This window comes from Plasmodium gaboni, chromosome 10 (assembly GCF_001602025.1).
Source record: "Plasmodium gaboni strain SY75 chromosome 10, whole genome shotgun sequence".
Classification (NCBI taxonomy): Eukaryota; Apicomplexa; class Aconoidasida; order Haemosporida; family Plasmodiidae; genus Plasmodium; species Plasmodium gaboni.
In genome coordinates this window covers 1,188,119-1,203,088 of record NC_031490.1, presented here as the reverse complement: position 1 = coordinate 1,203,088, position 14,970 = coordinate 1,188,119, and the positions used below count along the sequence as shown (strand labels likewise).

The following is a 14,970-nucleotide window of genomic DNA, read 5'->3' as shown; positions in this document are numbered from 1 at the left end:
AAAAAAAAAAAAAAAAAAAAAAAAAAAAAAAAAAAAAAAAAAAAAAAAAAAAAAAAAAAAAAAAAAAAAATAAAAAAAATATATATAAAAAAAAAAATAAAAAAAATATATATAAAAAAAAAAATAAAAAAAATATACAAAAAATATATAAAAAAAAAAAAAACTAAATATATATATATATAGATAAATTTTCGAAAAATATATAGGAAACCCAGAAAGATATTACCATACAAATATATATCTATATATAAATCAATTAAATAATTTTTTTTTTTTTTTCTTCTTCATCATCATCATATATATTTAAATATATGTATATCACTTTTTTTTTTTTACACCCGAATAATACCCTCATCAAAGATTTTTACCCCTAGCGTTTAACGTATGCCCCCTATCGAAATAAATTGAACAGATAATTATAGACATAAAATAAATAAATAAATAAATAAATAAATATATAATTATATATATAAATATCTTGTAATAAATATATGTAAAAAACAGAAGAGCAATATTTTCGTTACAGTGCAGCAAAATTAGAGAGAGAGAAATATATATATATATATATATATAATAAAATAAAGAATAACTTATAACATATAATATATCACAAGAGAGAAAAAGATTTATAACAAAACAGTTGAAGGAAATATATTTTAAAACATGATCAATTGACATATATATATATATATATATATTGATATTACGTCTGTAGGATATATATATGTATATATTATTATATTTATTTATTTTTACATCCACGGTTAATATATAATATTAATTTTTATATCAAAAAAAATATAAAGTACTTATTAATATTATTTTTTAATATATAGGAGAATATATATATATATACAATTATATGAAGCGAAGATTAAGAAGATTCTTATTATTATTATTTTTTTTTTATTTTTATATGGAATATATTCGGGTTTAGTGCTTTTAAGAAGTAGCCAATAATTAACCATATATATGTAAATATATAAATAATTTTTTTTTTTTTTTTTTTTGGAATAAATATATCTAGTTTTACGGCCCATCTTAATTATTTTATTATTATATAATTATTTTATTTTTTTTTTTTTTTTTGATTGCTTATTTTTATACATTAATTTCTTTTCAGTGTATTATTATATATAAAGTTGGTAGAGATAAATAAATAAATATATATTTATAGCAATATTTGAGAAAAAAAAAAAAAAAAAAAAAAAAAAAAAATATATATATAGCCCCATATATCAAATCATCAAATCATCAAAACATCCTAAGAACCTATAAAAATGAACGGAATCTTTGAAGGAATTGAAAAAAGAGTTATCATCAAGTTGAAGGAGGATTTTTTTAAAGGAAATAAAAGTTTGAACTCCTTTTTAGATATCCCTAAAGAATTGTGGGAAGAAAAATTAAAATATATTGGTTGTAGTATTGTATCTGAAATAAGTGAGAACAAGAAAGAGAGAAGAGATGAACGTTGTCGTGTTTATTTATTATCAGAGAGTTCTTTATACATTTTTGATAATTCCTTATTTATAAAGACATGTGGAAAAACAAGAGTTTTATTTTTCATACCATTCGTAGTTGATTTGTTAGTATATCAAATGACTAATGTAAGTATTATAGAAAAAAATTGTGTGTATGATGAAACATTTATTGAGAAAAATAAATTTAATAATATAACAGAGTTTATAGAAAAATATTTCGATTATTGTTTTTTTACACATATGAATTACAGAAATAAAACAAAAGATGGTTATTTTGAACAGGAATATCCACACAAGTCGATTGATGATGAAAAAAATTTTTTTCAATTTTTTTTTAAGAACGTACAAATGTTTAATACACATTTACCTATGAACAGAATGCATTATATATTCTTTTCTTGTTCAAATAATGCAAATATGAAAGAAATAGCATCTACATTTAAGTTCTGCTCAGAAATTCATATGTTTGGCATTAAGAAATATAATGAAAAGAAACAATTCCATGATGCATATCTGAATAAGAAATCGTTGAATTTATTTACAAGCTTGCCTGAAGATAATCTAAAACTCTATGATAGTGATTCTGAAAAAGAATTAAGCTACATCTGTAGTACTGATCGAACCTATGAAGATACTGTAATTTGTAGTAGTAGTAGTATATCAGAAGAGAAAAATAAAAATGCACTACAAGAAGAAGAAAATGATGATATAACTATAAAAGATGAGGAAGACAATAAGGTTGTAATAAAAATGATAGATACTAATTTATATGAATGTATGAATGATAATAAAGAAAGCTTTTTATATAATGAATTTTATTTTACACCTTATGGTTATTCTTGTAATGTTTCTAAAAAAAATAATTATTTTTGTGTGCATTATTCACCAGAAGAATTGGTATCCTATGTTTCTGTTGAAGTATCTTCAAATCTGTCGTGTGATGGATTTGTAGATTTTATGAAGAACCAGTTGAATTTTTATAATGCCAAATATATGTATATGATAAATTATGTATTTTGTGAGGATACGAACAAAGTTTGGATGTCTGACATGCACAAGGAAGTCAAAAAAAACAACACATATGATATGATAAATCATAATAATAATAATAATAATAGTAGTAGTTGTTGTAGCATTAGTTGTTGTGGTAGTAGATGGAATTCTTTTTATTATAATTTATTGCATGAGAAAGAAGAATATTATTACTTGAACAAAAAATTAAGAAACGATCTGTTTATGAATTCTAAACAATCCTACAAATTACATACGTTCACTGAACAGATCGTTGGATTTTTAAGAGTTCAATATTTTGTTTATGAATTAAGAGATGTTGCTAGGTATGTTGAAAAAGAAACTTTGCTGGCTAATTCGGCATCTATATATATGTCTAATAGAAAAGAAGAAAGTGACTTAAATGATGATTATGTAACAACCAAATTGTCAGACGCAAGTGGAATAAATAAATTAACTGAAAAGGATGTTGATGATATGTATGAGTATGCTTTAAATTTTTGTAAACAAAATAAAATAGCTATTTTAGATACTGATAATAATGTTGATGGTGTGAGAAAAAATGAGAACTCAATGAAACGTCATAAAGTACTAATAAATGATGAAGAAAAAAAAAAAGAAAATGCTGCATTATATGAAAAAGTTAATGACATGAGTTCATTGGATCATTTTATAAATAAGAATAATGTGATGAGTACATACTATGATGATTCAAAATATATTATGATAAATAAGGATGATGAAAATTCGACGATAGCTACAAAAAGTAATACTAATAGTAGCAATAATAGTAACAGTAATAATAATGATGATGACAACAGTTGTAGTAGCAAGAATATAACTGTGAGTAGAAGTAGTAGTTGTAATAAAAGCCATATTAGTAATAGTAGCATTGATAATTCTTATGGTAATGAAAAGAAAAAATATACATGTGCTGATGAAAAGAGTATAAAGAATGATACATTGTATGTACAAAAAATGAGTGATGAAAAAAATTTTAAAGAAAATGGAAATGACATACATGTAGATGTAGATGTTGATGTAGATGTAAATATAGATGTTGATGTAGATGTAAATTTAGATGTAAATGTAAATGTTGATGCTGATATCCAAAACAATATGGAAAAGAAATATAAAGAAGAAATTTTTAATTATTATGAAAAAAATATAAATGAAGTCCAAGCATTAGAAAAAGTATTAAAGGAAGATATAGATACATCTGTTGTTTGCATAAATTTACAGAAAATATTAGCTCAATATATAAGATTTAAAAAGAATCTTCCAGATGTTACTCCTTTTTATTCTGTTAAAAGTAATAATGATGAAGTTGTAATAAAATTTTTATATGGATTGAATTGTAATTTTGATTGTGCATCTATTGGTGAGATAAAAAAAGTGATTAGATTATTACCAAATTTATCAAGAGATAGAATAATATTTGCGAATACAATAAAAAGTATTAATTCCTTGATATATGCAAGAAAAGAAAATATTAATTTATGTACCTTTGATAATATAGATGAATTAAAAAAAATATATAAATATCATCCCAAGTGTGCTTTAATATTACGTATTAATGTTGATTTTAAAAATTATAAATCTTATATGTCATCTAAATATGGTGCAAACGAATATGAGTGGGAAGAAATGTTATTATATGCAAAGGAACATAATTTAAATATTGTTGGTGTATCCTTTCATGTTGGTAGTAATACAAAGAATTTATTTGATTTCTGTCTAGCTATTAAATTATGTAGAGATGTTTTTGATATGAGTAAAAATATGGGCTTTAATTTTTATATAATAAATTTAGGTGGGGGATATCCAGAAGAATTAGAATATGATAATGCAAAGAAACATGACAAAATACATTATTGCACTTTAAGTCTAGATGAAATAAAAAAAGATATAGAAAATTTTTTAAATGAAGAAACCTTTATGAAAACAAAATATGGATATTATAGCTTTGAGAAAATATCATTGGCTGTTAATATGTCTATCGATCATTATTTTAGTCATATGAAAGATAAATTAAGAGTTATATGTGAACCTGGTAGATATATGGTGGCTGCTTCTTCAACCTTAGCTGTAAAAATTATAGGAAAGAGACATCCAACATTTAAAGGTATTATGCTAAAAGATTTAAAAGACCATTATGATCCCTTAAATTTTGCACAACAAGAAATTAAGAAGGAAGACAAAAATATAATAACCGATTATAATAATATGCAACAAATAGAACATAGTAAAAATCATCAAGGGGGCGATGATAAAATATTAAATAAGGAAACAAATACAAAAGAAGACACTACTAATATGAATGTTAATTCTTCCAGTCAAGTTATTGAAAGTGTATCATATGCAATAAATAAAAATGTAGTAGAAAATAAAACAATGAATGGAACTACCACTGTGGTGGATGGTAATGATAATATAAATATTGCTCATAAAAATATTGGTAATAATTTTAGTAGTAGTAATTCAAAATTAGGCAACATAACTAATATTAAGAAAAAAGTTGTAAATATAAATGATAATAGATATAATTATTTTTCTTATTATGTTAGTGATAGTATATATGGTTGTTTTAGTGGTATCATATTTGATGAATATAATAGATGTCCTATTTATGTTATTAAAAACAAAAATAACCCTAATCAAAATTTTATGAATTTTAATTTATATTTAGCAAATGTTTTTGGTCAATCATGTGATGGCTTAGATATGATCAATTCTATAACATACCTACCCGAATGTTATATTAATGATTGGCTTCTTTATGAATATGCTGGAGCATACACATTTGTAAGCTCATCTAACTTTAATGGATTTAAAAAATGTCAGAAGGTTTATATATTCCCTCAATCAAAACCTTATCTTAACGGTCAGCCAAACAAATTGGAAAAAAGAAAATAGAAGAGAAAACAAAATATGAGATGAGAAAATATGAGATGAGAAAATATGAGATGAGAAAATATGAGATGAGAAAATATGAGATGAGAAAATATGAGATGATAATATATGAGATGAGAAAATATGAGATGAGAATATATGAGATGAGAAAATATGTGAAGAAAAGGGGAAAAAAAAAAAGGCACAGGTAAAAGGCATAAAAATAGAAAATACAAAATTGGCATGGGTATACAAATATAAAATATACGTAGGTATACAAATATAAAATATACGTAGGTATACAAATATAAAATATACGTAGGTATACAAATTGGTAATATATAAAATTCAAAGAAATAACAATTATTTTGAAATGTAAATATTATTCTAATTATAGATTTTTTTTTTTTTTTTAAAGTGTCTTATAAAAATTCAAAAAAAATATATATATATATTAAATTATCCTAAAGAAATATATTTTTTTTTTATCACCTTTTTTTTTTTTTTTTTTTTATATAAATATGAATAAATTTTATTGTTTTTATAGTTTGTGCATAATAATTTAATTTTTATAAGAAATAATTTAAAATATTTGTTTGGTGTTATTTTTTTTTCTATACATATATAAAAAATTGATAAGAAAAAATAATTATATGTATATATTATATATATTATATATATATAATAATAATAGAAATTTTAAAAGAATAAAATATTTGATAAGTAAGGTTTAAAATATATACATATTTAATTATGAAGAATAATAAGTATATTTTTACACAAAAATTTATATATATAATATTACATATATATATATATATTTCATATATATTTAATATATATTTCTTATTTATCTTTTCATGCTTGTATGGGTGCTGGTTTATTTTTTATTCTTTTTGGTCTTTGCCTTAATTTAAAATTGCAATATCTTGAATTTGAATGAGTTGTTTTTTTATTTTCTGTTTTTTTTTCCATACTTAATTTTATACTTTTTTGTTTTTCTGAGAAAGTTTTGTATTCATGTATTTTATGTTGATCATGTGTTTGATATTCCATATTTTTATTGTTCATATAATAATGATAAAGAATATTTTCTTTTTCATTATCTTGTGTGTAATTATTATTATTATTATTATTATTATTATCATGATGAGTATAAGAATCATGTTGTTTATTTTTTTCATTATTTATATAATCAATTAAAGGATCTTTGGTATATATATATTTTCTTCCTTTCTGATAAGATGTAGGTTTAAACATTTTATCTCTGTTGGTTTCTAATCCTCCTCTAGTTATAACAAAACGATATATTGCTTTTTCAATAAAATCTAAATTATGTATATTATATTCTTTCATTAGCTCATATAACTTTATGAGTTCATAGCTTCGTGGTCTTTTTGTTGAACGCGACGGATACTGATACACTTGGTTAGCACACCACTTGCTTAAGGCCACGAGAAAATTAGAACCATCAAAATTGGAATTATCATAAAGACAAATATAATTATCACTATTATTATTATTATCACTATTATTATTATTATCACTATTATTATTATTATTATTATTTTTATTTTTATTATTATTGTTATTACTTTTTAGATATCCCTTTGAAACTAAAAAATTTAAACAAACAAAAGGATCATCTAACTGATCTACATCCTTTTCATTTTTAAAATTATAAAGTCTTGATAAAAATTCCTTCATTATATCCTTCTCATATAATTGCCAACTATATTGTAATAATTTTATTTTTTTTATATGATCAAATATTTCCTGCACTGTTAAGAATTTTAATTCTTTTAATTGTTTCTCATCTATTACATAATAAAATACATCATCTGTTATTTCTAAAGATCTTAAAGCACCAACTATACATGTTAAATGTATATAATCAAATAAATTAATATTTTTTATTATACTCTTACATAATGTTTTTATAAGATCTTTATTGACAATTTTTAAGTTAGCAAAACAAATTAATAAATTAACATATTCTTCTGGATATAATTTATTACAATATTTTATAATACCATGAAATATCTCTATAAATAATACACGAGGAAATATATTTGCTTTACAATATAAATTTATTAATAGAATAAAATGTTCAGGTTGTAAATAAGATATCTGTTTAATAAATACATCTGAAAATATCTTATATAAACTCTTATCTACAATATTCATTTTATCAAATGAGGATAATAATAATAAAGCATCAAAATATTTAAAACTATTATATTTCTCTATAGAATGTCGAGATATCTCACTCCATATTATTACATCATTAACTTTTTTCACACAACAATTCTCTGATAATATTCGAAGCTCTTGACTTCTCAAATTTTTTATGTGTTCATATTTATTTTCGTTTATTATCTTATCTATATTTATGTCACTGCTATACCAGGAGGAACCACTTAAAAAATAAAATAATTTTCTATTTCCGCATCGATATTGGGCCCTCCAAGGATACAAAAAATATAAATGTTTAAGCATACCCTTACGTCGGCATATATATAAAATATATATAATCAATATTATATATTATATATTATATATTACATATTATATATTACATATTATATATTACATATTATATATCATATATTTTTTATTTATTTATTCAATGAATTCATATTTTGCACATAAATAAAAAAATAGGCTAGTACAAAATATGTATTCATACATTTATTTCAACACTACAATAAGTATGACAAAAAAAAAAAAATAAAATAAAATAAAAATAATAAAAAATAAATAAATAAAATAAAATATAAAGAAATCAATACGCAAATAAGAATATATGTAACTATTTTATTTATTTATTTATTTATTTATTTATTTTTATTTTATATATGCATAATGAAGAACTGTTTAATTACAATACAAAAAAATATATTGTGCCTTATAATAAAATAATACGTATATAATATTATATATATGTTATATATATATATATATATTTTTTTTTTTTTTTTTTGTAAAATATATAGAACCTACTTTTAATAAAGGATGTTATAAATAAAATAATATAAATTATATATTTTCAAATATTAATAATTAAAAAAATATTTACATATATATAATAATATATATATATATATTTATACATGTATGTATTTTTTTATTATAAGGGCGTTTTATATATCCTACAAAAAATACATACATATATATATTATATATATTATATATATGTTTTTTTTTTTTTTTTATTATTCACTTTATTATGTTTGTTTAATTTATTTTATTTTTTATTTTATATTTTTCCCCCCTATCATGGATGACTCATTAAACAATCTGCAAGATAAATTGAGAAAAGAAAGAACCAATGATCAGTTTATTTTGAATAAATGTAATTTTAATATTATTGAACGATATGAAGATTCATCAAGTGAAGAAGAAAATGGATTTGACAATAATAATAATAAAGGAAAAAGCGATTTAAAAGAACATTATAAAAATAATAGCTTATTATGTAATAAAAAGAAGGATAATATAACGAATGATAACAACAACAATAATAATAACAATAATAATAATAACAATAATAATACTATAAGTAAAAACAAAACCTATAAAAATAATCAGGAATATAACACATATAATAATTATAATAATATAAATGATAATGTTAGTTTCCCTTTAGCTTTACATAGAAGTATATTAAATTTACAAAAAAATAATAAAACTGAAAAAATGCAGAAAGTAGAAATTTATGAAAATAAAAGGGTCATCATTAATAATGAAAACAATAACATCAATCGTAATAATAACATCAATAATAATAATATTATCAATAATAATAATATCATCAATAATAATATCATCAATAATAATATCATCAATAATAATAACAATTCTGAGACACAAATCTCTATTGATGCAAAAAACATTTTTAATGAAAAATATCACCTGAATGCACAAAGCAAATACAACCTTACATTTCAACTTAATAAAAATGAAGTAGCCAAACTGGAATGGACCAATCCAGTTAAAGATGATGAAATAAGAATCATAAAAAATATAGAAGAAATTAAATTACATGAAATACGTTTCGATTTTCAAGGTAAGCTAAGAATTCAAATCAATGAAAAATTATATAATGAAAAAGAAAATAAAATGATATTCAATCATTTTGATGGATTATATCATCATAATGAAGAACCTTTAAATAGCGGATATACACTACCCGAAATATTATATTTATGTCAAAGTTCTTATAATAATCAAGTTTGTATTTCATTAAAAATTTTAAAACATGTTTTTATAAATATGCACATAAAATTATCATATATATATCCTACATTTCAAAATATTTTTAATTCCAATTTTATGAAAAATAAATATTCTTATGGATTTACTTATAAAAGATTTATTAATTATATTGATAATGATTTAAAAATATTCCAAAAATTACTTATTATTTTTAATTATTATTATAATAAAAATGTAGAAATAAATTGTCTACATACATTAGCTAGCTATTTATTTCCAAATAATATTTTCCAAATAAATGATAACGTATTATTTAATCAATATCTTGACATAAATAATAAACAAGAAAAACATAATTACTTATTCTTTCAAAATTATGAAATATTTTCTTATCTAAATTTTTTTAGTGATCTCTGTTTTTTTATCGATGGATATAATATCTATTTTTATTCAAACAAAAAATATAAAATCAAAAATATTAAATTATCCAATGTAAATAATAAAAATTGTTTTGGTCATAATATTCTGAACAAGTCAGGTCAAAAAGAGGATCAAAATATTCAAGATGACATTCCTGATGATTTAGAAGATCAAATGGAAGATATATATTTTTTGGATGAAAATAATGATATAAATGACACAAAAATAAATGAATCCAATACGAATGATGTATCTGATGTTAAGGAGGACACGGTTTATAATTTTTCGAATTTTTTAAAAAGATATAGAGAAAAGGATGACCCATTATTATTAAAAGAGGGAAAAAATGGTAATAATGATATATATATTGATAAAATAAAAAGATGGAATACAAAAAAAAAAATTAATGATAAAAATGGGGATGTAAATATAAATCTAAGTGATATAAATAATACAAATAATATAAGTAAGAGTACCCCTATTGACCATAACACCATTTTATATAATGACAGTAGTAATAAACAAAATAATAAAAATTTAATGTCATTCTTTGAATATATGGACACCATTAATTTTGATCCTTTAAAAATAAGAAACCTCAATTTTGAGATGATAAAATATTGCTATATGAACAAATATAATTATAATAAAATATTAAATAATATAAATAATATATTAACAAATAATTTTGCTGTTATAGAAATAGAAAACAGTTGTGTATGTCTTTTAATTGGATTATTAATTAAGAAAAAACAAGAAATAAATATATTAAAACATAGTGATTTAATAAAAAATATAGAAAAAATATTAGAATCCAACATGCTTGGAACAGATTTATATCAAGAAAGATTCAATAAACAAAACAAGAAAAAAAATAATTTAGTATATTCAGATGACGATGTATTTAGAAATCCTATACATATAAATTTTGTTTATAATATAATTACATTAATAAAATATATTATAATATATAATTATGATAAGGAAATATTAAATAAAATAGACATATTACCATTTTTGATGTTCTTCCGAACGCTACCATTTTTTATTAACAATAAAAATAAAGAAAAATATATAAATGGAGATATAAATATAAGCACACATACAGATGTAAATACAAATACATGCACAAATACATATATGAACCCTCCTTCAAATGAGGATGCATACTTTTTCATTTCAACAGAAGTTATAAAAATATTCCGCCTTTTATTATATTGTAATATATATATAGAATCCGTAGATTATTTTCACGATATAATAAATTACGTTAATAGTGTGGTTGTATACAAAAAAAAAAAAAATGAGGAATGTTATATTTATAAAAAGTTCTTATCTCAAATATATTTATATATAAGTGTTTACAATTGCATGCATGCTGATAAAGAACTTTCTGGTCTTTTATATCACAATAAAATTATCAGAACTTTAGAAAATTCTGTAAATGATAATATTTATTTTTCTCCTACTTATGATGATAATATAAAGTCTATTATTAAATCTAATCAATATGAAAAAGAGATTACACAACATCAAAAAGATAATCGATTAGATGATATAATAAAATGGGGTACTACAGAATGTTATTCTTTTAATATATTATGTGACTTAGAATTATTATATCAGTGTTATACTTATATATATTCTATATTTATAGCTACCAAAAAAATGAAAGATAATAATAATAATAATAATAATAACAAGAAAAATATTAATGATAAGGAAGATAGATTTATAAACATTGAACACATAAAAAATATTATAAAAACGATTAAAGTTGTAGTTATATTTATTAAGAATAAATTGAATCACTTACTTAATTTTTATATTGAAAGAGAAGAAGGAAATAAAACAAAGACTAACATAGTAACAACAATAATTAAAGATATATGGGATGAATGTCCTTTCCCTTTTAATTATATAATATATAATAAAAGAGAAACAAATTTATATCTCTTCTTTTTAGTATACATACAAATATTAAATGTTATATTAAATATATATTATATTCTAATACATATGGAATATATAAATGAAGAAAAGGTCATGTTAATAGATATCAAAAATATATTTGAAGATATAGAGAATGAAATATTAAATAATTTTATGATGAATGTATTTAAAGAAGAAAATATATTACAATCACATAATATTTTTTTACCATTAGCATATTTATTTTATAATATATATAAGATAAAATGTTTTTATAATATATCCAATAATAATGATAATATTATAAAGGAAGAAAAGAAAAATATAAAATTGCATTTATTATTATTTTATTCTTTGACCTATTCTTCATCTTTATATTTAAATTTTGAATGCTTGAAGAAAATATTTAATAATCCTTTTCTCATGGAGGTTAATATAAATAATGAAACAACAAGTAGAAGGGTTAATTACAATAATGTAGATAATTTGGAAACAAACAGGTGTGATAAGAAAGAAGTTATTGATAATGATAATATAAAAGATGATTTAATAGATATAGAAAATAATAATATTAATAATAATAATAATAATAATAGTGATATATATAAAGAAGATATTACTTGTATTAATTTGCAAAAAAACAAAAAAAAACATATATATTTATTAACCTTTTTAAACAAATATATAACTATAGATAATAATAAATGTTTATTATTTTTTCATAGTAAAAAAAATCTTATCTTATTATTTCTTATAAACATTTTTAAGGCATGTTGCAAACCAAGTAATGAAATTAAAAAAGAAGAGAAATTAAATATACAAAAAAATTTAACATTATTATTAAATGAATATTTTATTGAATTCTTATCAAATAATATGGACATAGACATGTTTCTAAAAATTTTTGTGCCCATATTTATAGTAGATAATTCTAAATCTATTGGAGACTTCTTAAGTGAAGAAAAAAATATATATCTTTTATTAGAAAGAATAGCACATATATATATATTTAAAAGGGTAAGTATAACATCTGATGCAGCACAAAAGAATCATATAAACCATGACAATAACAAGGATGACATCATCATCATCAACCAAAACAACAACAGCAACAATAATAATATTAATGATGATGATAGTTGTGAGACTAATCATTGTTGTGATAATATGAACAGTTCAAGAATTAATTTTTCAGACACTTTATATTTAGAAAAAATTAAAAATATAATTATAACTTTTTCAAATAACAATAATTTAGATATAATAAAAGAAGAAAATATCATACATAACTTAAATAAATTTCAAAGTGAAAAAAGAAATATTACTTGTTACAATGATCAAAAAGAAATATTAATTAATAAAAATATTCTTGTTATTATTTATCAACAAATTATAGAATCATATAAAAAGGGTTGTTTCTTTAATCCTTTATTTTTATCTTTTTTATTTTTTTTTTCCTCTAGTTCATTTCCAAATGAATGTCGTCAATTATTTTTTAATGATGATGATTTAATAAAAATGTTAGCAAAAAATGTTTTTATACATTTTTATGATAATACTCATTATATTATATTTACAACTTCAACATATTATGGAGAGGAACAAAATAATTATCTTATCAATATAACTCATTTGTTCCCACCACTTTATTCATTTATTATAAATACAACAGAAGATCAAATTAACTTGAATAAAAATTTGGAATCCTATTTCAGAAGTGTAAAAAAAGAAAATTCATATACAAGTTTATTACACTTTATATTTTATATGAAGCAAGCCTTTTTACAAACATAAAAAAAAAAAAAAAAAAAAAAAGAAAATATATATATATATATATATGTGTATTTATTTATTTTTATTTTTTTAATGTTTTTCAATTTTTGCATTATGGCAAATAAAGAAATTATAATATTTTATAAAGATATATATGATTATGTATTTATAAATAAATATGTATATATTATATATATATATAATATATATATAAATGCATCTTAAATTACTTGAGTAACCCTAAATCCATAATATTTACTTATAAGGAAAAAATAAAATCTTCGTACTTCCTATATGTATGCATATATATATATATATATATAAATTTATTTTATATTTATTTGAAACTTTTATTTTAACCTCCTCATAAATTAATCAGCTTTATATATAGTATAATTTAAAATAAATATAAATATGCATATATTTATAGATTTACAAATAATATTTCGTTCTTTTTTTAAAATATCATCACAAGGTTATATATTATGAATTTGTTTTAAATAAAATAACTCGTACACTGATCGCATTCTGCATCTCAAATTATAAGAAAAAAAAAAAAAAAAAAAAAAAAAAAAAAGAGAGAAAAGAAAAAAAATAACAAATTAAAACGTTAACATATATATATATATATAAATATGTATGTATTTATTAATTTATTAATTTATTAATTTTTATGTAATATATTTTATTTTATGTACATATATTGTTTTAGCTCATCATCAATTGATACACATATATTTATGTTTCATATTTCATCATTTAATTTAAAACCATAAAAACATTTTGAACTTTTTAAGAAATAATAAATAAATATATACATACATACATATATATATATATATATATATATATATATATATATATATATATTTTTATGTTTATATAAATATACATTAATATATCTATCATATGATTTGCATATTTTATATGCATTTTTCATATATATCTACAATTTTACTTTTATATACTAATTATTTTATGTATATTTAAAAAAAAAAAAAAAAAAAAAAAAAAAAAAAATGGCTAGTTATAATGTGCTTGGTGAACTTACAACCTTCAATGAGGATGAAACTATAATTACACATCAATATTCAAGAATAAAAAAAATAGAAAACATTGAAAAATGTAAAAAGTTAAAAGTTAGATAAAACAAAACAATTACAAAAATAATATAAAAATATATATGTTTAATTATTTATTTAATTATTTATTTATTTTTCCTCCTATTTTTTTGTGCATATGA

At 19.8% G+C, this 14,970-nt stretch overlaps 4 protein-coding genes across 4 annotated transcripts in view; 3 read left to right on the top strand and 1 right to left on the bottom strand.

Annotated features, from left to right (window-relative positions):
* Positions 1-1,280: 1,280 nt before the first annotated feature.
* Positions 1,281-5,408, top strand: PGSY75_1033100 (S-adenosylmethionine decarboxylase/ornithine decarboxylase; the record flags this gene model as incomplete). Its single annotated transcript, XM_018786101.1, has 1 exon — positions 1,281-5,408. The coding sequence occupies one exon, from the start codon at positions 1,281-1,283 to the stop codon at positions 5,406-5,408; it is 4,128 nt and encodes a 1,375-aa protein (XP_018641718.1).
* Positions 5,409-6,242: 834 nt separating this feature from the next.
* On the bottom strand, positions 6,243-7,883 carry PGSY75_1033000 (hypothetical protein; the record flags this gene model as incomplete). Its single annotated transcript, XM_018786100.1, has 1 exon — positions 6,243-7,883. The coding sequence occupies one exon, from the start codon at positions 7,881-7,883 to the stop codon at positions 6,243-6,245; it is 1,641 nt and encodes a 546-aa protein (XP_018641717.1).
* A 780-nt stretch (positions 7,884-8,663) lies between these two features.
* Positions 8,664-13,748, top strand: PGSY75_1032900 (putative RNA polymerase II-associated protein 1; the record flags this gene model as incomplete). Its single annotated transcript, XM_018786099.1, has 1 exon — positions 8,664-13,748. The coding sequence occupies one exon, from the start codon at positions 8,664-8,666 to the stop codon at positions 13,746-13,748; it is 5,085 nt and encodes a 1,694-aa protein (XP_018641716.1).
* Positions 13,749-14,746: 998 nt separating this feature from the next.
* Positions 14,747-14,970, top strand: part of PGSY75_1032800 (leucine-rich repeat protein) — a gene marked incomplete at both ends in the record, with an annotated part of 1,356 nt that continues 1,132 nt past the window's right edge. Inside the window, one exon of the mRNA XM_018786098.1 lies at positions 14,747-14,866. Within this exon, the coding sequence (XP_018641715.1) occupies positions 14,747-14,866 (120 nt within the window). The remainder of the gene's footprint in view (positions 14,867-14,970) is intronic.